The sequence below is a fragment of the Antechinus flavipes genome, chromosome 2 (assembly GCF_016432865.1).
Source record: "Antechinus flavipes isolate AdamAnt ecotype Samford, QLD, Australia chromosome 2, AdamAnt_v2, whole genome shotgun sequence".
Classification (NCBI taxonomy): domain Eukaryota; kingdom Metazoa; phylum Chordata; class Mammalia; order Dasyuromorphia; family Dasyuridae; genus Antechinus; species Antechinus flavipes.
Window position 1 is genome coordinate 549,153,396 of NC_067399.1, and position 25,762 is coordinate 549,179,157.

The following is a 25,762-nucleotide window of genomic DNA, read 5'->3' on the forward strand; positions in this document are numbered from 1 at the left end:
TATATGTACATTCATGTGTTTGTAACAGTTCCTATTTGACATGTTCCTCATTTAAAAAAACAAAAAACAAAAAAACCCCAGCATTTACCACCAGAGGAATAAGTATAATATCAGAGAGTGTATCCCTTTTATATAGTGTCAATGAGGTTAATGTCAATGATCTTTCTATTTCTACCTGCATTTAAGGTTTTCTTGCATTCTTATAGGATATCCAGTGATGTATTGAGATTAAAGCATTTTTCTTTTCCTTTGATGTTTCAATAAAATATCAATGAAAGGAAGCATTTATTAAATTACAACAATATGTAGTTAATTTGAGCTAGTCTATCATGTAAAAATCAAAGCACATGAAAAGAAATTAATTAAGAGTTAATTCTAATCACAATTAATTGACTTTTAATTTCTTTTAATGCAGCCTAAGGCTCTTAAACTTCTAGGGATGGAGGTAAGTTGGATTTTCCAATACTAAAGGGTTAATTAAAATGCTACTATCCAATGTTCTTAGTGCTTTGGCTTTTGAATTCACTTAATGATAAATTTTGTCTGCTAAAATGTATGTATTATTATTGATGTATTCTTTAGCCAGTTTAATAATTATTAAAAAACTATTAAGTTACCTATTCACTATTCTTTTAGTCAAGTGATATATATCAAGAGTAGGAATGGAACATTGCTTATTTATTCTTATAAAAGCAGTAGATGGAATTGCAGAACAGATTTCATAAATTCAGATGCTCAAAGTGCATTTTTACTGGGTTAAGAATGCCATTTAGCATAAAAGATTATGTTAAATTCTGAAGACAAGTCTTAGAGTCTGAATTGGAATGAAATTATGCTTACCAAATAAAACCATAAAACACTTCACTAATTGCAATGTGGTTATATTGTTACTATCAAAATTTCTGAGCACTATACTTCCAACCAAGGAAAATGCAAAACAAATAAATAAATAAATAAAAATTGGTAGCTAATTCCTTAAATTCATGTGCTTCTCTAATTAATTGTGTCACTAAAAATATTGCCATGATTGGAAAAAGGAAATGAAGGAAAATTCTGAAGTGGTAAGTGAAAAACAAAACAGATTATCAATTCAGAATAAGGATGTAATGGTAAATACTTTAAAACCTGATTATTTGGGGGGAGGGGAGAATGGACTGAGAGATTAGGGACCATATACTTTAAAACTTAATCTGTACTAGTAAGATTTTTCTATCACTTATTCTTAAGCAGAGATAACAACAACAAAAATAAATCAAGCCCTGAATTATAGCAGTTTTCAGGGTATAAAATGTTCACTCTAAAATTTTAACAGTTGATTCTTCTGAGCCTCCTGGAGCTATCTCCAACACATCCTTAAATGAGAGCTGTGGTTTGGAATTCATGATCACTAAGAAATTTCTAGACTAATTGTTACTTTTCCATATATTTAAAAACAAAATGAGATGTTATTAAACAAAATAATTATGCAGAGAAGATTGAGAATGGGGAAGAGATCAGTCAACAAGCATTATTATTAAAATATCTCCTTTGTGCCAGGAAAGGCAGCTGGTAGTACAGAGGATAGAGCACTAGACTTGGAATCAAGAAGACTCATCTTCCTAAATCCAAATCCAGCCTCAGACAATTAATAGTTGTGTGACCTTAGACAAGTCACTTAACTATGTCTGCTTCAGTTTCCTCATCTGTAAAATGAGCTAGAGAAGGAAATAGTAAACCACTCTTTGCCCCCCCCCCCCAAAAAAAAAACCCTCAAATGGAAGAGTTGAACACAATTGAAATGACTCAACAAAAATATGTGTTAGGAGCTGTGCTTGGATGCTGGACTATGGAACAATATCTGTCTTCAATAGAGTTTGCAATCTAACAGAGAAAACAACAAAATATCTAATATATTCTGTTTATAATAAACATAAAGACAGTAAAACAAATACAAAGTATTTAAACGTCTGGTGGTGTGGGAAGGAAGGCACTAGCAAGTGAGGGATCAAGAAAAGATTCATGTAAAAGGTAAGTGATTAGGTTCAGTCTTGGAAGAAAGAGGAATTCAATGAGGTAGAGGGGTGCAGAGAGGGTATGATGACATGGAGATAGGATTTGGTGTGTGAAGAACAGAGAAGAGGCCAGTGCTGCTGGATGGCAAAATGCAGAAGGAAGCATAATGTACAATTAGGCTATAAAATTAGATGAAGACCACATTATAGAAGGATTTCAAAAACTGATAAGGGGAGTTCATATTTTATGTCAGAGGCAATAGGAAGAGAACTACTGAAGTTGATGGAGTTAGAAAATGACAAATTTCACATCTGTGCTAAAGGAAAATCTCGTTGCAAACATGAATTGTCTATCATCCAATCATCTCTCTTTCACATAAGGCATTAGTCCTAGGCTTGAGTGGAACCAGGTTAGTCCTGACAGAGTTTGAACTCTAAAAAAAGAGTTCAGGGATGGAGCCAAGATGGCAGAGAGGACACACGCTTCAATCTAAGCTCCCCTCTACTTTCACTACTGATTACCAAATTCAGCCTCAGAAATAGTGCTTGACTGGTAGAATCCACAAATATTGGGAGTACAACAAATTACCCACAGAAGATAATCTGGAAGATTGCCAAAAAATGTTTATCCTGATCAGGGGGGAGGAGGCCAGAACAGGCAGGGAGGCAGAACATGGAGACTAGCACACTGAATGGTCTCACTCACTCACCCTGGGGTGGGGGCAGTCTCCGTGGGTGGAGAATTTGCAGGGAGGACTCTATCACAGTTGTCTGCTCTAACTTGGTTGCAAAGCAATAGATCGACAGAGAAGTTACACAAATGCCAAAGGTAGAATGTACTCCAAAACGCCAGAGTTTAACAGGACCTGGCCATCCCCCACCCAGCACCGGGAGTGACTCAGCACAGATGCCAGCACAGCTGTGCAGCCACATTCCACAGCCCGGGGCTTTGCCCAGGGCAGGCACACTTCTGCAGTGAGGCCCTCTTCACAGCTTGTTCACAGGACAGCTACTGTCCAACTGTCCTTGTTCTGCAGAGGAAGCTGAGAACCTCCTTGCCCTGAAGGCAGATCCTAAGGCATTTTAAAAAATGAGTAAAAAGGCAAAGTGAGCTCTAACTATAGATAGCTTCTATACAGAAAGAGAGCAGATTTTCAACCCTGAGGAGACTAATAGCAGACAGTCTCCAGACAAAACCCCAAAGCGGGATGTAATCTAATCTCCATCACATAAGGCTCTCCTAGAAGAAATTATAAAAGATCTTAAAAGAGAGCTAGAAGAAAAAATGGAGATAGGAAAGAGAAGCTCTGCAAGAGAGTATGGAAAAGGCATAAAACTCATTAAAAGAAAGATTTGATAAAGTGGAAAAAGAAAACAACTTCCTGAAATATGAATTGGAAAAGGTAAAGAACTCCCAGGGAAACAGAATTTGTGAATTGGAAAAAGAAAATAACTCATTTTAAAAAAATTAGTGAAATGGAAAAAAATTCCATAGAGCAAAACAACTCATTTAAAAACTCAATTGGACACATACAAAAAGAAGTAAAAAAAAAAGTTAATGAAGAAAATAACTCATTAAAAATCAGAACTGAACAAATAGAAATGAATGGTTCATTGAAACATCAAGAATCAGTCAAGCAAAACCAAAAAAATTTTAAAAATAGAAAAAAAAGTTAAATATCTCCTTGGGAAAACAACAGACCTGGAAAATAGATCTAGAAGAAATAATCTGAGGATTATTGGACTTCCTGAAAATTATGATGAAAAAAAGAACCTAGCTACTATTTTACAGGAAATCATCACAGAGAACTGCCCAGATGAAATAGAATCAGAAGGTAAAATAGGCACTGAAAGAATTCATTGAACACCTTCTGAAAGAGACCCCAAAATAAAAACTCCAAGGAATATTGTGGCTAAATTTCAGAACTATCAGACTAAGGAAAAAATATTACAAGCAGCCAGAAAAAAAAAAAAAAAAAACAATTCAAATACTGAGGAGCCACAATAAAGATCACTCAGGATCTAGTAGCTTCCACATTAAAGGGTCGAAAGGCCAGGAATCTGATATTTCAAAAGGCAAAAGAACTTGGAATGCAGCCAAGAATAAACTACTCATCTAAGCTGAGCATTTTCTTCCAGGGAAGAAGATGGATATTCAATGAAATAGGTGAATTCCATTTATTCCTAATGAAAATACAAGAGCTAAACAAAAAATTTGACCTCCAAATATAGTATTCAAGAGAAGCTTAAAAGATAAAAAGAACTCTTGAGAACTGTATTTCTGTTATGGGAAAACATAAAGAGAGTGTGTACAATTTGATTTTACTGTTACAATATTTTTAAAAAAGGAAAATAGAAGTGGAAAGGGGATTGCATCAGAAAAAGTGAAAAGGGAAGATTAAAAAGAGGGAAATTACATCCCATGAAGAGGCAAAGGAAACCTATTAGATCTGAGCGGATTAAGGGAGGGGGAGGAATATTGTGTGAATCTTACTCTCATTAGATTTGGCTCAAAGAGAAAATATTAAACATATTTGATTTACAGAGAAACATCTCTCACCTCATTAAAAAGTGGGAGAGGAAAAGGGAAAAGGAAAAGAGCAGGCTAAATAGAAGGGAATACAGAAAAAAAAAATAAGGGAAAGATATAAGAAAGGGGGAGGGACTCAAAGAGGGTGGGAGGGATTCTAAAGAGGGAGATCTGTGTGAGGTAAGTGGTGCCCATAAATTTAATATTGGGAAGGGGAGAAAGAAATAGAAAAGTACAAGCTTTTTGGCAGGAAATAAAGAATTAGTAGCTTTAACTGTAAATGTAAACGTGATAAACTCTCCCATAAAGCAAAGGCAGATAGCAGACTGGATCAAAAGCCAGAATCCTACAATATGTTGTTTACAGGAAACACATTTAAAGCAGGGTGATACATACAGAATAAAGCTAAAAGGCTGGAGCAGATTCTATTATGCTTCAGGTGAAGTAAAAAAAAGCAGGGGTAGCCATCCTTATCTCAGATCAAGCAAAAGCTAAAATCAATCTAATTAAAAGAGATAAGGAAGAAAACTATATCTTGCTAAAGGATAGCATAGACAACAAAGCAATATCAATATTGAACATATATGCACCAAGTAGCATAGTGTCTAAATTCCTAAGAAGTTAAGAGAGTTGCAAGAAGAAATAGACAGCAAAATTATAATAGTGGGAGATCTCAACCTTGCACTCTCAGAATTAGATAAATCAAACCACAAAACAAATAAGAAAGAAGTTAGAGCTAAATAGAATATTAGAAAAGATAAGTATGATAGATCTTTGGAGAAAACTGAATGGATTCAGAAAGGAGTACACTTTCTTTTCAGCAGTTCATGGAACCTATGCAAAAATAGACCATATATCAGGACGTAAAGACCTCAAAATTAAATGCAGAAAGTCAGATATAGTAAATGCATTCTTTTCAGATCATGATGCAATAAAAATGACATTCAACAAAAAGTTAGGGGTAAATAGACCAAAAAGTAATTGGAAACTAAATAATCTCATCTTAAAGAATGATTGGGTGAAACAGCAAGTCATAGACAGAATAATTTCATCCAAGAGAAATTTGTGGGATGCAGCCAAAGTGGTAATAAGGGAAATTTATATTTCTAGAGGCTTAGTTGAGTAAAATAGAGAAAGAGAAGATCAATGAATTGGACTTGCAACTTAAAAAGCTAGAAAAAGATCAAATTAAAAACCTCCAATCAAATACTAAACTTGAAATTCTAAAATTAAAAGGAAAAAATTAATAAAATTGAAAGTAAAAAAACTATTGAACTAATAAATAAAACTGAGTTGGTTTTATGAAAATAAAACAATAAAATAGATAAGCCTTTGGTAAATCTGATTAGAAAAGGGAAAGAGGAAAATCAAATTGTTAGTCTTAAAAATGAAAAGAGAGAATTTTCCACCATTGAAGAGGAAATTAGAGCAATAATTAGGAGTTACTTTGCCCAACTTTATGCCAATAAATTTGATAACCTAAGTGAAATGGATGACTACCTTCAAAAATATAAGCTGCCCAGATTAACAGAGAAGGAAGTAAATTGCTTAAATAGTCCCATTTTAGAAAAAGAAATAGAACATGCTATTAACCAACTCCCTAAGAAAAAATCCCCAGGACCAGATGGATTTACATATGAATTCTATCAAACATTTAAAGAACAATTAATTCCAATGTTATATAAACTATTTGAAAAAATAGGGAATGAAGGACTCCTACCAAATTTCTTTTATGACACAGACATGGGTACTGATACCTAAACCAAGTAGGTTGAAAACAGAGAAAGAAAATTATAGACCAATTTCCCTAATGAATATTGATGCAAAAATTTTAAATAAAATATTAGCAAAAAGATTACAGAAAATCATCCCCAGGATAATACACAACGGCCAAGTAGGATTTGTACCAGGAATGCAGGGCTGGTTCCATATTAGGAAAACCATTAGCATAATTGACTATATCAATAACCAAATGAACAAAAACCATATGATCATCTCAATAGATGCAGAAAAAGCATGGACTTTCCCTTAAAATAGTCAGTAGCATCTATTTAAAACCATCAGTAAGCATCATATGTAATGGGGATAAACCAGAACCATTTCCAATAAGATCAGGAGTGAAACAAGGTTGCCCACTATCACCATTACTATTCAATATTGTATTAGAAATGCTAGCTTCAGCAATAAGAGTTGAGAAAGAGATTAAAGGAATTAGAGTAGGTAATGAGGAAACCAAACTATCACTTTTTGCAGATGATATGATGGTATACTTAGAGAACACCAGAAATTCTACTAAAAAGCTATTAGAAATAATCCACAACTTTAGCAAAGTTGCAGGATGCAAAACAAACCCACATAAATCATCAGCATTGTTATATATCACTAACAAAATCCAACAGTTAGAGTTACAAAGAGACATGCCATTTAAAGTAACTGCCAATAGTATAAAATATTTGGAAATCTGTCTGCCAAGGGAAAGTCAGGAACTATATGAGCAAAACTACAAAACACTTTCCACACAAATAAAGTCAGATCTAACCAATTGGAAAAATATTAAGTGCTCTTGGACAAGTCAGGTGAATATAATAAAGATGACAATACTACCTAAATTAATTTATTTATTTAGTGCTAAACCAATCAGACTCCCCAAAAACTATTTTAATGATCTAGAAAAAAAAACAACAAAATTCATCTGGGAGAACAAAAGGTTAAGACTTTCAAGGGAACTAATGAAAAAAAAATTAAATGAAGGTGGCCTAGCTGTACCAGATATAAAACTATACTATAAAGCAGCGGTCACCAAACCATTTAGTATTGGCTAAGAAATAGATTAGTTGATCAATGGAATAGATTAGGTTCCCAGGACAAAATAATAAATAATTTAATAATCTAGTATTTAACAAACCCAAAGACCCCAGCTTTTGGGATAAGAATTCACTGTTTGACAAACACTGCTGGAAAAATTGAAAATTAGTATGGCAGAAACTAGGCATTGACTCACACTTAACACCATACACCAAGATAAGGTCAAAATGGGTTCATGATCTAGGCATAAAGAATAAAATTATAAATAAATTAGAAAAACATAGGATAGTTTACCTCTCAGACCTGTGGAGGAGGAAGGAATTTGTGACCAAAGAAGAACTAGAGATCATTATGATCACAAAATAGAAAATTTTGATTATATCAAATTAAAAAACTTTTGTACAAACACAACTCTAATGCAGATAAGATTAGAAGGAAGCAATAAACTGGGAAAATAGTTTTACAGTCAAAGGTTCTGATAAAGGCCTCATTTCCAAAATATATAGAGAATTGACTCTAATTTATAAAAAAATCAAGCCATTCTCCACTTGATAAATGGTCATAGGATAGGAACAGACAATTTTTGGATGAAGAAACCTAACCGTATGAAAAGATGCACCAAATCATTATTAATCAGAGAAATGCAAGTTAAGACAACTCATATACCACTACACACCTCTCAAATTGGCTAGGATGACAGGAAAAGATAATGCTGAATATTGGAGGGGATGTGGAAAACTGGGACACTGATACACTGTTGGAGGAATTGTGAATGCATCCAACCATTCTGGAGAGCAATTTGGAACTATCCTCAAAAAGTTATCAAACTGTACATACCCTTTGATCCAGCACTGATACTACTGAGCTTATATCCCAAAGAAATTTTAAAGAAGGAAAAGGGACCTGTATGTGAAAAACATTTGTGGCAGTCCTTTTTGTGGTGGCTAGAAATGCAACACTGAATGGATGACCATCAATTAGAGAATGGCTGAATAAGTTGTATTATATGAATATTATGGAATATTATTGTTCTGTAAGAAATGACAAGCAAGATGATTTCAGAAAAGCCTGGAGAGACTTACATGAACTGATGCTGAGTGAAATGAGCAGGACCAGGAGATCATTATATACTTCAATAACAATACTATATGATGATCAATTCTGATGGACATGGCTCTCTTCAACAGTGAAATGAACCAAATCAGTTCCATTTATTCTATAATGAAGCTAAACCCAGTGAAAGAACTATGGGAAATGAGTATGAACTACAACATAGCATTTCCATTCCCTCTGTTTTTGTCCACTTGCATTTTTCATTTCCTTCTCAGATTATTTTTACCTTATTTCTAAAGCCGATTTTTCTTGTGCAGCAAAATAACTGTATGGATATGTATACATATATTGTATTTAACGTATACTTTAACATATTCAACATGTAGTGGTTTACCTGCCATCTCGAGGAGAGGATGGGGGGGAAGGAGGGGAAAAGTTGGAACAGAAGGTTTTGCAGGTGTCAATGCTGAAAAATTACCCATGCATATATCTTGTAAATAAAAAGCTATATATATATGAAACAGAAAGAAGAAAAAAAAAAAAGAAGAGCTCAGTTCCCTTCCTCCTCACATTTTCTGGTTTATGCTCCCACTCCCCCGGTATTTTCAAACCAGGCCTCCTATATGCTGTCCATCTTCCTCATCCTCCCACACCAAAACTTGGATTCTGTCCCTGGGACTTTGGACTTATTATTAGCAATTTTGTTTCATCATGGTCAGAACCAAGTTTTCAATATGCACTCCTATCTCAATTTCTAGCTCATTTAAATATTGTATTCCTCCATTAAAATGGAAGTTCCTTAAGGACAGGGACAATCTTGTTGCTTGCATTTATATCCTATAGTGACTGATACATAATATTAAATTTTTTATTTATTCATATATTTATCCTTCCATCCATTCAAATATCCATAAATTAATTCATTCATCCCCCAGAGTCTCAAGGAAGTTTTTTTTAAAATAAAGCCTAGATATGGTTTATGCCTGATCTCCAAAGTTTATTAACAAGATTATTAGTTGAAAAGTGAGTAAATTTACAAAGGAAAATAGTAAGTAAAGGACAGATATTTATTTCTTCTATCAAAGAGAAATACTTAAAATAGAAAAGACTCATAAATATATATTAACATATTTTTAAAATACAAACTACAATCACCCTATGGAACTCTCTCTGAAAGTAGAAACGACTCTCCTGAGACTTGCAAAACTATTGAATGGATTTAACTTCCCTATTGGTTTGCACTGAGCAGCAATTTGAGATCTAGAACATCAGATGGGAAGGAAGGACAAGTCTTTCTTAGATCTTTTCAGCTGTTGGAAGATCCTTGTGATGATTGTATTTTCTTCCTCTAAGAAGGTATAGAGTAGTAGAAATCACTTCCTTTTGGGCAGTGTGACATAATACTTATACTAATGTATTTGACACTGAGAGTAGATCATTTTTTAACATCCTCCTCCTCTACATAACATAATAATTTTTAATAGAAATCATTAAATGAAACAAATGAATAGTGGCCAAGAAAAAAATGTAGATTAATAAAACTGATTTTTGTTGAACTTTGTATATGTAATCATTCTAGTAAAAAATAAAATAAACATTACTGTTTAAAAAAACAATGGATTAAAAACAAAAACAAAAACAAAAAACAATGGATTAAACTTTTCAATTACATTAATGTATTTTTTTGAAAAAAAGAAAAAATTTACAACCACATTTTGATCTGTCATAGTAATGAATAATAATAACAGTTTCTTTTTTCAAACCTTAATATCTGCAAATTTTTTAATGACTTTATCAAAATTATTTTTCATTGCATGTTTGTATTCAATAGACAATATACCCAGATTTATTAATCTAAGTTTTGCTCAGAATTGATCAAAGAACACTTTTTATTAATTTTGATCTCATAAAGTTTCTTTCATATGAAGTAACAGATATCCAAATAGGTAGGGAAAATATTTTAAAAATTAGATTAAGTTTAACTCAGGTCTTAAAGACTATTTGAATCCTTACTGGGTGAAATAAATTATTTAATGCTCCATGCCTGTGAGGAATGGAGATGGTAAAGCTTGAGAATAAAGAGAAACTGATTTTCTGTTTCCATCTTCAAGAAAAAAGATTAGTAGTTCCTGAAGGGACAGAAAGACTGCAGAAAGCTGAAATATAGAGGAATCAGTGCTTTGATCATCAAATTCATATTACAATAGAAACTTTAGTGACTTTACCCTAAAGTGAGAAGAACCAGGCATCTTCTTTCTTAAGCTTGGAGACCAGAAGATCAGGATTTTTCTTTTCCCAAGTCCTCACCAATTCTATCCTTTTACAGTCATGGAACATTGAGTGTCCCATGTAAATGATTTGGCAGGTTACATAAGTTTGAGAGAGATTCACAAAAAATCAAATCTGACATGTTTATTTTAATAAAATTTAAATGCCAACAATGGTTAAAATTTAAGCAACTATTAAGTCATATTCTTGATATTTTATTTTCTAAATTTGTTCATTAGTTCTAAAACAATGTTAAAAGAAAGAAGTTCATTGTTAAAGGTATTACTCGAATTCAGTCAAATGTTATGTATGAATCAAAATTTGTACTTAACATCACAATGCATCTTACACTTCATATTTCAAAATAGATAAAACCCTAAGTGTCATAGAATGACAAAATAACTCTGTTTCTTCTTCTTTACAGTCACCATTATTGTTGTTTATTTTGAATCTATTTTTTAAACCTAGGGATATGTAATACCATAATGGTTGGAGAGATGAAGTATAAGTTGAAATGATTCTGGTTTATTCTCCAGTCGTGTAGCTGAGTCTATATGTGTTAGGAACCATTATAGCACATAGCAATTATATTAAACTTAGACCAACAAAAGATTTTTTTTTTCAAATTGCCAGTGTATTGTGACAATTTTTTTAAAGCACCAATTTTTAGTTGATTTTATTATTGTTTTTAAATTCCTAATGGTCAATATATTCCTTCATTGCTACTGGGTAAGTGGGAACTCCCAAATTGCTGAACTCCTGAAGTAGCCAGTAAGAATAGAAATTTTCATCTCTCAAGGTTGCTATTCACAGAAAGAAACACAAAGCAGAAAAGGCTGCCAGGAATTTGAAGACCATGTCAGACCCACCTAGGCAAGCATATGTGTGCAGCTGTCCTAGCTGTTACTAGTGAGAAGAAGGAAGAACTAATCCCTTATTAGGATTCTTACAAGGTGCTAAGTCAGTGGAATTGATGAGATAATGATTCTCTAATTTACATGTACTTAGTACTTACTATAATTCCAAAAAATTCACACCTTTAAGAGAGCATATATAAGGAGGAGCTCTCAGGGCCAAAGAGGACAAGCCCACTAGAGGACAAGCCCACTAGAAGACAGAAGCCCACTAGAAGCTCTGAGCCTCAGCCAGGATTCAGTTGAGGAGATTCACAAGCCAGAAGGCCTCTAAGAAAAACTAGCTGAGCCCCAAGTGAAGGAGATAAAACTTGGAAAGAGACAATAAAGGATTTGGACTTTAATCCCTGGCTGCATTTTGGGGTGATTACACTGAACTAAAAGAAAGGCTGCCTCCAGAAGCCCCCCAAGAAACCTGCTCCCAGAGAACATTATATTTTAGAGAAGAGAATATTACATTTTAGTGCCCAACGTACGACCAAGAACCTTCATCTGGAACCCAGAAATTAGGGTGAGCACAACAAGGAAACTTTGTTAAAAAACTAAAGTAGAATTTCATCTAAAAAGGGACAGATGTTTAGAAAACAGCCTTCTTTTCCAGTTCAAGGAAAATGTGTAGAGAGCATTGCCAGACTTATGAAAAGCCAAGGTTTGATTATAATTTGGAAGAAGATCACTGAACTTTTAGAAACTGTATAGTACACATTTCCTTGGTTCTCTATGGAAAAAAGAATTGGATCTAGAGGAGTGGAAATTAGTAGGAGAGCAATATGTCAATTCTACAATAAAAATGGACCTGACTCAATTTCCAAAGACACACTTAATACATATAATTTAATACAACTGACTTTAAGAAATTATGCAAGTTATAGAATAAAGAAAAAAATGAAAGAGCAGGAGGGGGAGGATCTAAATAAACTAAGTAAAAAGGATGGAGAGTCCGATAAGAATGGAACTGAGTACAATTTTAAGTATGGTACTTCATAGCAGGAGAAATTAGGTCATTCCCCATACCTTGACCTACCTCCCTCAATTAACCCTTCATGGGTGGAGGGAGGAGAAGGAGGGGGAGAAGCAGTGACACAATCAGCAGCACCTATGAAGCAGCCTATTACAAGATTACAAAAGGCATTGTTAAGGCTAAGAGAGAAGGACAGGATATATCTGATTTAAAAATAAATGCATATCCTGTGATTGAAGAGTTTGATTCTTCAGGTCAAAAAAGGAGAAGATACACTCCTTTTGATTTGGAAAAAAATCAAGGATTTGAAAAAAGATTGCACTCTTTATGGGGCTACATCATCTTATGTTAAGATGTTACTAGATAATTTGGCTTATGAAATCCTAATCCCTAGTGATTGGAAATCCATAGTAACGAATGTTTAGAACCTGGACAAAACTTGTTGTGGCTTTTGGAGTATCATGAATTATGTAGGATTCAAGTCCAGTGAAATAGGCAAACTGGAGTTAACATACAAATCACTGCTAGTTCAATAGCAGGTGAAGGTCAATATGCAGAGAATTCAGCACAGTTTAATTATCCCATAACAGTGTATGAGAAAATTTCTAAGGCTGCAATAAAAGCTTGGGGTTCCCTTCCCAGACAGAAAAATGGATGTAAAGGCTTCACAAAAATAGAGCAAGGTCCCAATGAACCTTTTGCGAATTTTGTGGGACGTTTGCAAACAGCTGTCACAAAAACCATTGGAGAAAATGCAGCTACAAGAATAATGATCAGACAACTGGCTAAAGAAAATGCTAATGAGATTCGCAGAAGAATTATATGTGGACAACACAAAGATGCTCCTTTAGAGGAGATCATAAGACAGTGCCACAGTGGGCACAAGTGCTTATTATACTCAGACTATGATGAACATGGGAAAACAGGGTCCCTCTTGGCAAGGGACTTCTAGAGAAACTCGTCAATGTTTTCAGTGTGGAAAAATAGGACATTTGAGAGCCCAATATAGATATGAAGATAGAGTGAGAAGACAGGCTGAGAGAAGACCTAAAACCCTATGTCCAAAATGCCACAAGGGCTTCCACTGGGCCTCAGAATGTAGATTGACCCAGGGAAATGAGAGGCAGGGCCCAGCCCCAAGATATCATACAAAAGACAGATGGGGCATCATGGCAGCTGAGTTTACACCCAGAGAGTCTTTAGAAGGTCAGCACTCTGATGTGATCAATCAGCAAAAAAAGCAATCAAATAGCAGAAAGGGATTACAATTGGAGAGAATACAGGCTTTTTTTAACCCAACAGAAGGGCAGTGTTCAGTGCAAGCAGCTCCAATATAATTGCCAGGTGATGAGGAGAAATTTAGAAAGTGGTAAATGGAAGGGACTAGATAGGTTAACTGCCTGGGAGAGAGTGTTTGCTTGTATTTCTACAGATGGAGAAGGAATCAGATGGGTGCCAACGAGCCATATTTGCCTTGTCCATCAAAGAGAGACAGAAAAAGAGAAAAATCTGGAAACAAAGGAGAACACCCAAAAACAAAATCTGCAGAAATCATTGGATTCCCTAACACAAGATAAGACTGTTGCAGGACTTGAAAACCAGCAGGAATTATTGTATTCCTTGAAATGAAAAATTGTTGATGAGACTATTGCAGGACTTCAAAACTTGCAGGAATTATGTAATACCTCCCATATTGATGGATTTATGTATAACTGTTTTAAGAGTGAGCTCCTTCAGAAACCTGCTAATCTGATGTGATCTTCCATTTCCTTTGTTATTTTCATCTCCCTTCCTGAGATGTCAGGGAGGGCGTGATCATCTCCTTTTTGTAGTGTTTTCACTCCTTTTTTGAGCAGTCAGAGAAGGCCTGATCACCTTTTTGGGGGTTCTCACCTTGAGAAGTCAGGGAGGTCATAACCACCTATGTTCTAAATCAAAAGAAAGTGGAACTATTCTCTTTTACAAGGAATCCAAGTGAGGGCTGGCATTAATTATAATTTTTTTTTTAAGGGAAAAAACCAAATGTGCAAAAATGTTTGTGGCAGCCCTTTTAGTAATGGCAATGGAAACTAAAATCAACTAAAAAAATTACTTGAAATATTCAACAGCTTTAGCAGAGTTACAAGATATAAACTGAACCCATATAAATCCTCAGCATTTCTTTATTTGACCAACAAAAGCTCAGCACCAAAAGATAGGGAAATTCTATTAAAAATAACTGTAACTAATATAAAGTACTTAGAATTCTATCTGCAAAAATGATGATGATGCTAATAACTACAACAAAAGAGGAAAAATGGATCAAGATATAGAGGTTTTGAAGATGTGGAATAGGGAAGATAAAATATAGGAGAAATTGCAGTGGATAACCCCTATACTACCAGTTAAATTGGAGGCAAGAAGATCTGCTGAGCAAGAAGAGCAGGAATAAGGTTACCATTATGGATGAGAAGAGAAGGTCTGAAACAGCTATTGAAGGGTTGGGATATAAGAAGATCAAGAGGTAGAAATTAAGAAGGAAAAAGAAAAAGATGTAGGAGTAAGGTTACCATTATGGATTTGAGAAGAGAAGATCTGACATAGCTATTGAAGGGTTGGGATATAAGAAAATCAAGAGGAAGAAATTCAGAAGGAAAAAGAAAAAGATTGCTGTATAGCCCAGTTGAGATTACATAACATATCTAATCCTTGGCCAAGAACTGAAATCTTCCTTGAATCATGTTCAATTTTGAAGGCTTCTTGCTAAAATCTTACTCTAAATCTTATTCCTTCTAAGAGTTTCTCTAAGGGACATTAGAATTTAGCTCATGTCAAATATGGTTAGTAAATATGATTTTAACACAGCATCTCTTTTCCACAATGTCTGACATAATTGTAATTGCCTTGCTCTTATAATAAACAAACATTACACAGATCCTTTATTTTCCTAACTAAAATAAATACTCAAACATGCAAAATTTAAATTTAAAATTTATCTCTGAACTCTTTTATTCTCCTAGTAGAAAGTTTTCATTTTTCTCAGTAGTTCACAACTCTATCTAAGTATATATGAATAAGGGCCATTTGTTGAAAATTTGACTTTCAATGAGAAATATACTTTTCTTTTCTCAGGATGATGAGCCACCTACCAAAGGGAAAAAGAAAAAGAAAAAGAAAAAGGAAGAGGAGATAGATATTGATGTGGATGACCCTGCAGTCAGCCGTTTCCAATACCCTTTCCATGAGCTGATGGTGTGGGCTGTATTGATGAAACGGCAAAAGATGGCTATATTCTTATGGCAGAGGGGGGAAGAGTCCATGGCCAAGGCCCTAGTGGCATGTAAACTCTATAAATCCATGGCCCATGAATCATCAGAGAGTGAGCTGGTCGATGATATTTCTCAAGATTTGGACAACAATTCAAAGTTAGTGATCCAATGAGATGTTACAGATAAACATCAGCTGATATAACCTATCTGGAAGAAACCTTAAGTTCCCATCTTCTCAATTTACAAAGAAAGGAAAGGCTCATAAAGGCAAAGTTCTTTGCATAAGGTCACCAACCCTGAATGGGATTCAGACCCAGGTTTTCTGACTACAAAGTCTATATTCTTGACCCCGTACTGTGGCTGTACCTTGATAAGGTTTTCAAGACAATTACAATTGGTTTTCAGCCCTTCCATTTTTTTCATTTAGGACACAGTATTTTTCTCACATAGATTAATGCGTGAAATTTTTTCATTAATAATTTTATTTTAATATGATGTATGAGATAGATCAATAGAATTTAACCTTCTTGAGGGAAGGAACCATTTTCCTTTTTTTTTTTTATATCTCCAGAGCACTTAATAAATATTTGATGATTGATTGATTAATCAATTACTACAAGAGAATATAGAATAGTGGATAAGATTTTGATCTCTTTGTCAGGAAGTCTTGACTCTGACATGTACTGGTTGTGTGATTCTGAGCAAGTTATTTCACACTTCTCGTTCCACAAGTGATACTTTATGATTATCAGTTGAAAAATAGATGTCTCTATACACTGACATAGGTAGTTCTTTCACTGGGAGTCTTCATATAATTAACATCACAGGTTTGTAAAACTACATAAATGAGTGCTTGTACAACTTAAGGTGCATTTATTAAGATTAGATCCTAAGAACTAAGGTCTAATATGTTCTGTGATTTTTTTTTTTTTTAACACATTTCTTAGGGCAAGATTTCTGTGTTGTCAAAGCAATTAGAAAGCAATTTTGCAAAGTCCGAATAAAAGAACACCAAATAATGGGGAAAGTAATTATTTGTGTAAAGGAAAAACATCTCTAGTGAAGTCCAACTTCTAATGAAGTCAAGAACTATAAAAAGAAATCGGTGAAATTTTCAGTAATAACATTTAATATTATGAAGCTAACTGTGGTTTGAAGAACCAAAAGGTCTTAAAGATTCATTTCAGTTCTGAGCTAGGCAGAGAAGTCTTTTTTAAAGTTCAAATTTGATTTAGCTAATTTTGCCGATAGTTTTAAATATGTAATTTAGAATACTTCTAACCAGAGAATAGGAAAAAGGACATGGAGGAGAGTTATATAGCATCTAACACTCCAAAAGATTCCCAGAGCCACATATAGTATATAATCTATGCAGAACCTTTTTACTTCTATGCACAAAAGTTTTGGTCTGCCTGTGTAAATCATTTTATATGCCTGGTTCCTGGTATATAAGCAAGAAAACTAAGCTGAAAGGAGATATGTAAATATAACTAAGATGGTGAGGGGTTTGGAAACCGTGAATATAAAGAAAAGTTAAAGGAACTTGGGAAATTTAATTTAAGGGAAAGAAGTCCAAAGGAGAACTAAATGGATGTTTTAAAATACAAAGAGCTGATATATAGAAGTAGAAGTAGATTGTCCAATGCTTCTCCAGAAAGCAGAATTGGAACCAATACATTTAAGAAAAGCACACTTTTGTGTCAAGGACTTTCTAACACCTGGAATTATCCAACAACAAACTTAGCAGCCCTTTAAAGTTGTGAATCCCACATTAATGATAGTGTTCAAGTAGAGGATAGACGACCATCTGTTAGGGATGCTAGAGAAGAAACTCTACAAATTGAGTGTGGACTTGGCATGGATCATCTCTAAATATTTTTGGCATACCAAGATTCTTTTTATCTGTTTTTATGATCTATAAACATAGACTCAATAATAATTATAATTTTAAAAGATCAACATCTCAAGTAAAACTTAATTTCTGTTTCTTCAGAGACTTTGGGCAGCTGGCTGTTGAGCTGTTGGACCAGTCCTATAAGCATGATGAACAGATTGCCATGAAACTCCTGACCTATGAGTTAAAAAATTGGAGCAACTCCACCTGCCTGAAATTGGCTGTGGCAGCTAAACACAGAGACTTCATTGCCCACACCTGTAGTCAAATGCTATTAACAGATATGTGGATGGGACGGCTACGAATGAGGAAAAACCCAGGTCTTAAGGTATTTTCTTGCTGTAGCTGTTGAAGGCTTCTCTGGTGTTCATGAATCAGCTGTCTCCAGGCAGGGGTATGTTGCATCCCATTCTCCAAAACTAATTGTTAAATATTCAGTGAGAGTATTTAATATTGAAAATCTGCAGATGATACAAAATCAGGGTTTAATTTATTATTTTGTGATTGTTTTGACTTAAGAGAAAAAATAATGCAGATTAAAGTTTAAAGTATGTCATGGACACACATCCCTCCTTCCCAATGTTAAATGTTAAAACATTTACCAACACACCCTGAGCTCCAGGTCACATTCAATGTTCTCTGCTATAGCTCATTAGCTGCATTATCTTGAATAAATCATTTCCCTTCTCTAACCCTCTCTTTATCTATGAAAAGAAGGAACTGGGAAAGGATATAACTAAGGTCTCTTGTAATTCTAAAATTATACTATATACCTCTTATTAATATTTTAATTGGATAGACTACTATAAGAGAACTTTCACGACATCTGAGCACACACTAGCATAGAAACAATACATCATAATAAAAAGTATACCGACTCTTCAGTCCAAAGGCAGGAGGTTGAAATCCTACCTCTGTTACCTTACTACCTGTGTGATCTTGGGAGAATTACTTAGTTCCCTTATCTATAAAACAAATAAATTATACCAGATGGCTGCTAAGGTCTCTTCTAACAACAAACCTACAATCCCATGTAATTCTTCATGTATAGCATTGATTTTATAAATAACTTTGAAAATGAATGAATTATTCCAAGGCAATGTAACTATAATGCTATTATACTGATATTACTTCTGCTCCACAGAATACTTCTGTGTATAACATGTATAAATACATTTATCTTTATATATTTATACATATACATATGTGTATATATATGTATGATATATATATGTAAATGCATTTTCTCCCATTATACAAAAGTTGAAAAAAAACAAAAGTATCAAATTTTCCTTTGACTCCTATAAGATTTGGTAGTTTCAATACAACTGGCTTGATTCTAATTCAAAATAGGCTTTTCTTGTGTTTTTTTAATTCTAGAGATCAGAAATAAAAAGCCAGTTTTCAATTCTGGGAACAAAATTGAATTCAAGGAACTGGCTTGAATGAATGTGGGAGGAAGGGAAAGCAGGGATCCTCACTATTGTAAAGCCAATACTGAGAAGCATGTCAATGAGACTGGCTCTCAGGAGCATGGCAACCTATTGTCTTCTAGACTGTGACTAATTAAAATCCTTCTCTTGTTGAACAACATTAAATCAGTTATTTCAAGTTGAGTAAATGGGCCACTACTCATATGCTCACATTCTACCTGTAATTCAACTCTTTAAAACACCCTGGACTATTTTACTAAGGAATGTTAATTTTTATTTGTGATAGTCCCCAGTTTTGTCTTTTCATTGAAATCTTTGGTTTGCAGTTGAGCTAAGAAAGCAGCACTATTGACCGTTCATCAACAAATTAAATTCCCATTTCACAATTATTAGCTTTAAATTATTATATCAAATAGCCCAAGTTTAACCATAAGAAGCTGGGAGCAGTATGCATGTTTTATGCTGTTTCATAGGTTTGTTGTGATTTTTGAAAGTTGTATTAAAAGACTGTCATTATGCAGTGCAAACTGTCATTTTTAGAACAAGACAACATATGAAGAATTCAGGAAGTTAACATAGATATACCTTTCTCATCTAATACAGGTTATAATGGGGATTCTTTTCCCCCCTACAATTTTGTTCTTGGAATTTCGTACATATGATGACTTTTCATATCAAACATCAAAGGAAAATGAAGATGGCAAAGAAAAAGAAGATGAGAATATGGTCAGTAAGTGACATGACACAGTAATAGTATCCATTTTCTTAATTATGTGTATAGTTAAGAAAATGGAGATATATATATATATAATATATATATATATATATATATACACATAAAACAAATCTGCAATTATACTCTTATTTTTTTCTTGGTTCTTATTAGTGTGGGTCTGCAAATATATGTGATTTTGGAGGGTTTTTATACTTGGATAGAGAAAAAGTTCAGATTGTGTTAAAATTTCAGAATATTGATGTGATTATGTTGATAATAAACCACACTATGTCTGCTGCTCATAAAAACAAATATTTTGAAGTGGTAGGTAGCTTCCCTCTTGATAACATAATTAAATTCATTGCAATTTGTCCTTTTTCTGGGTTTTTTTTGTTTTGTTTTTTTTTTTTTTTTTTTAGGATGCAAATGCTGATGCTAGCTCAAGAAAAGGGGATGAGGAGAATGGAAACAAAAAGCAAAGGAGTATTCCTATTGGAACCAAGATTTGTGAATTCTATAATGCTCCTATTGTCAAATTCTGGTTTTACACAGTAAGGGAATCTTATTTCAATTTAATTCAATTCAACATTTATTAAGTACCGACGTCATTTCACAAATTTTGGGTAGTGATTAGTCAGACGTATTAGAATCAAGAAAACTAATGTTACGATAACGTGTCACTATTGATTAGAGAAATATTGATTGAAACAATTCTGAGGTACCACCTCACTCTTCAGATTGGCTAAGATGACAGGAAAAGATAATGATAAATGTTGGAGTGGTTGTGGGAAAAGTGGGGACACTAATGCATTGTTGGTGGAGTTATGAAATGATCCAATCATTCTGGAGTTCCAACCAATTTGGAACTATGCCCTTTGCCCCAGCAATGCCACTACTGAGTCTATACTCCAAGGTAATCATAAAGAATGGAAAAGGACCCACATGGGCAAAAATGTTTGTAGCAGCTCTTTTTGTAGTAACAAAGAATAGGTAAATGAGTAGATGCCTATCAATTGGGAAATGGCTAAATAAGTTATGGTGTATGAAGATAATGGAATATTATTGTTCTCTAAAAATGATGAACAAGTTGATTGTAGAAAAGTCTGGAAAGATTTAGATGAACTGATGCTGAGCAAAACAAGCAGAATCAGGAATACATTGTACACAGAACAGCAAGAAGGTGTGATGATCAACTATGAAAGACTTGGTTCTTCTCAGTGGTTCAGTAATGCAAGGCAATCTCAATAAACGTTGGATAGAAAATGCCATCTGCATCCAGAAAAAGAACTGTGGAGATTGAATATAAATCAATACATAATATGTTCACTTCTTTTTTCTGCCTTTTTTCCTCTCCCATGGTTTTTCCCTTGTGTTCTGATTTTTCTCTCCCAACATTATTCATAAAGAAATATGTATTTAAAAAAAAGCAAAATAAAACATCTAAGTAAGAAAAAAAGAAGATATAAATTGTGAGAGAACTAGATAAGGATAAAAAAATATGTCAAATGGTAGGATATTATTAGACATTCAATTAATTAACTGAAGTATAAAATTGAACATTTAATATACTTGATTAAAGTAGAATTCTAATATTTTTTATTATTGCAATAATTTGGCATAATCCACATTATTCATCTAAAAAGATATATGATATGTGTAATCACTGGCTTAGAATCAAAGCTCTGGGTTCTTAGTAGACAAACTCTTTTTGACTTTTATCTCAACTAAAGATTCACATGGGAATATAAGAATTTAGTTCATATTTAAGTCTTCACAAAAATTGGACCTTCATCTCCTGTGGAAGCCCTCAACTAGATAATATGTTAAATTTAGGATAGTTTTGAATGGCTTTATTTCACCAGAAAGTGATGTACATAATAGTCACATCTGAGGCCATCATCAAGATAGTTCATTTTTTCTCTAGAAAAAATCTCAACTACTCAAGGACCACCCCAAAACTGAATATTACCAATAAAGCACTTGAGATTTTGTCAGGTTCAATAAAGTCTATCTTATATTTGATGTTTTTGTGAGCCTGAGTGCTTGTATAGGGTCTGAATGCTCTTTATCTTTTGTAGAAGAGTATAATAAGACACAAACCAAGATCCAAGGTTCTCAAGGGAAACGTGGGGTATATAAACATATACATACATATTTATATTCCTGAGTGGGAGCATGAGTGAAACAGTGATTTTTAAGTAGTTCCCAAGACTGAATTCAGTGTAGGCAAACCTAAAGTCTTCAATTCTGGATCATGGATTACATATGCACTAAAAAGTCACATCATATTTGTTACAAGGTTTTTTGTTGTTGTTTTTTTTTTCCAGTGGGAGGAGAAAAATGGGTAGAAGATAAAATAGATTTTCAATTTTAAAATTTTAATTTAATTTAAAAGATATTAAATATTGTCATGAAATTTTTTTAAAAAATTAAAGGAGAGTGCTATTTTCAGGGTACTGTTTCATATCTGGTATTAGAAGAACTTCAGGATGGCAGATTTCAGATCCTATTCACTTTAGTTGAGATATCTCAAAGTCATTATTACTATATCACTGTGAAATTTGAGGAAGAAGAGTGGGAGCATATATACCTTTAATTTTTTTAAAAAAGCATCTAATTAAAAGAACATGAGTTTATGGTATTCCAATTAACCGAAGGCTCTATAATTAAATTTTTATTATTTATCCTATCTCTATAGTAATATCATATAGAGAAATATATGTAACAAATATATCATATCTGTATAATAATTTTATTTATCACATCTTTATAAACATATTATTATTGTTTATCTTATCACCAGTGATATTACTAGGTTGGTATAACTGTACAACTTAGAAGTTCCAAAAGGTAGAGGACTCAAAGTTTTTTTTGTTTCTTTTTGGGAAGTAACTGGAATTAAGTGACTTGCCCAGAATCACACAGCTAGTAAGTGTCTGAAGTCAGATTTGAATTCAGGTCCTCCTGATTCTATACTACCTAATATATTTACTATACTACCTAAACTGCCCCAACAAAGTATTTTAATATAGCGTATAATCCCATATAGGTTTGGCATGGGACTGAAGCTAGGGCTTTTGCTCCATTCAACTGGTTCAGCATGTTGTGCAATACTCTGATCCAATCTTCATGTAAAATCTTGATTGTGGGTGTGAGTGTTACCTCATTCACCCTTTCCCATCCACTCTTTTTCCAGTTTTGCCCCTTCTAAGACTTTAGGATTTGTCAGATGTTTTTGTGTGATGTCCCTGAATGACATTCAATAGAACTCTTCCTATATGATAACAGATGATTGATTCTAGGTGTCCTGACGAGTTACAACTAGGATTGAATAACTAGCCCTTTGTCCTGAGTTCCAAATTTAAAGGGTACAGACATTTAAATTTTAAATTTAAATTCTTCAGTGAAATAGAAATGAAAGACCTAGTATCTTGTTGTGGGTCCCCAATCCAAAAAGAATAATGATATATGAGAGAGAGCTACTAGATAACAAACCAGAGGGAACTTTTCCTTTAGCCACCAAACATTTTTCCCTTTGCCTTTACCACCCAGTGATAGCTCCAGCAATGTCCTTTTGAAGCTGTCCTGGGGTCTCTGTCTTCCCTCAATTACTCAGTGTGCCGATCCTCCTTAACTGAGATTGTGTTTTGTGCCATTTGCTTCACATATGCTTTAGGATATCTGCAGTGAGAACAGAAATTCAGTTATGTTTCTGTTGTCTAAGCAATTGACTACCTTAATTTTCCCACTTCCAAATGACATCACACAAAAATGAAAAGAGGAAAAAATCAGAGAATGGAACTCTTAAAAGTTATGGGGACAGCAGCCATTAGTAAATTGCTGGGAATTTTATAGTCAGTCCTAGGAACTATTTAGTCACTTGATATACCTTTATAACCCTCTTTTGATATCCATCTCCTCCATTCAAAATGAGAGGGATAAGGGATATGTCTTACAAATTTCTTCTCTTCCTCTCTCTTTATTTTTTAAAAAAGATATCATATCTGGCCTACTTACTGCTGTTTAATTATATCATTTTGGTGAGGATGGAACGATGGCCCTCTCTCCAGGAATGGATTGTTATCTCCTACATTGTGACCCTCGCTTTAGAGAAAATAAGAGAGGTAATTACACTAAATTGCTGCCCTAGTCATACTGACAATGTTCCTTTATTTCATATCTAGTTGTTTTTTCTTGTTCTTTATTCTAAAGAACCAAAACATTTAACACACCATTATGTCCAAAATTTTCCTGTGGAGTAAAAACTTTTCTAAGAAGATCTATAATCTTCAATTATGTTTTATTAATTCATTTTGAGATTTATGGCCCACTGATTTCCAAGAACATTTAAATTCACAAATTTAAAAATTCAATGCAAACCAAAATATTTAGGGATAAATGAACATATATACATCTTACATGTGAAAAAACTGAGGATACAGCAAATTGTGTGGCATGCCTCTCAACTTGTGACCCCTTTGAATGGTTTTCTTTCCTCTCTCTTTGTCTTCACCTCTATCCCTATCCCCACATCTTCCTGTCCTATTACACTGCATCTACTTCCATCTAAAGGACAGAAGTTCATGGGTTTTCTCAGTCATAGAAAGAATTAGCCTTAAATGAGAGGCAGAAGTAAATGTACTACAGTAGAAAAGTTCTAGCCTTGGAGAGAGAAAATCTGGTTTCAAATCTTTTTCTGCTATTTACTAACAGAGATCTTGAAAAGTTATTTTGCTGCTCTAAGTCTCAATTTCCCCATTAAAATAAGAGGGCTGAATTGAAGGCTCTCTAGGCTCATGGAATCATTGAAGCAAGAATGGATCTCAGAGATCATCTAGTGTAAGGCTTCTTAAACTTTTTCCACTCATGACCCCTTTTTGCCCGAGAAAGTTTTACACAACCCAGGTATATAGATTTATAAAATAGCTATACAAATCAAATATTTACTGATCATAAATCATAATTTCACAACCTGCACATTCAGTTACAAGACCCCATAGAGACCCCCATTTGAAGAAGCTTTGATCTAGTCATATGAGCAATCTGAGGCTCAGAAGTGAAGTACCAGATCTGCCCAAAGTCATGGAATAATAAACTGATTCCTTCCAACTATAACATTCCATGAATCTAGAAAGCATTTCCCAATTATAAATGCTTGTACGAAAGAGAAAAAAAGAAGGAAAGATTATAAGAGAAAAAGATTATAGAGCTAGAGGTAGAAGGGACCTCAGAAATTTGGTATGTTCTCCTTCCCTAGAAATCTTCATATGTATATATATACACACATTATGTATACATATGCATATATGTATATATGTATATACACAGACACACACATATTATATATTATATATATCAGAGTGGTATGATAGAATTTAAATTCCTTGAGGTCAGGAGCTATTTCACTTTTATCTATATATCTCCAGCATCTAGTTTAGTGTTTAGCACATGGTAGGTGCTTAATAAATGCTTGATTATTGAATGATTGAGAAGGTACATTTATTAGACTGCTGGAGTTCTTCCAGGCTTAAAATTAAATAAAACATAAAATGAGGCCTATTCCTATTGTTCATTTTGATTTGAATTAGTTAATATTTCTTTGGTTTTTCTGCTTTCAGATACTGATGTCAGAACCAGGCAAACTCAGTCAGAAAGTGAAAGTCTGGCTTCAGGAATACTGGAATATCACTGACCTTGTGGCCATCTCAGTGTTCATGATTGGGGCAGTTCTTCGCCTTCAGAATCAGCCATACATGGGTTATGGAAGAGTAATATATTGTGTGGATATCATTTTCTGGTATATCAGAGTCCTGGATATCTTTGGTGTGAACAAGTACTTGGGGCCCTATGTCATGATGATTGGAAAGATGGTTAGTACCTGTAATCTTTGACTAAGCAAATCAATTTTATCAGTGTATTATGACTTGGTGAATAGATTAGGATTTTTTAA

The 25,762-nt window shown here is 33.8% G+C and overlaps 1 protein-coding gene across 1 annotated transcript in view; it reads left to right on the forward strand.

The window, feature by feature from the left end:
• The window catches only part of TRPM1 (transient receptor potential cation channel subfamily M member 1), an 86,384-nt gene that overhangs the window by 27,616 nt on the left and 33,006 nt on the right, over positions 1–25,762 (forward strand). Inside the window, exons 15-21 of the mRNA XM_051973799.1 lie at positions 416–445; positions 15,634–15,926; positions 17,764–17,992; positions 19,701–19,823; positions 20,232–20,363; positions 23,808–23,936; positions 25,431–25,682. Of these exons, the coding sequence (XP_051829759.1) occupies positions 416–445; positions 15,634–15,926; positions 17,764–17,992; positions 19,701–19,823; positions 20,232–20,363; positions 23,808–23,936; positions 25,431–25,682 (1,188 nt within the window). The remainder of the gene's footprint in view (positions 1–415; positions 446–15,633; positions 15,927–17,763; positions 17,993–19,700; positions 19,824–20,231; positions 20,364–23,807; positions 23,937–25,430; positions 25,683–25,762) is intronic.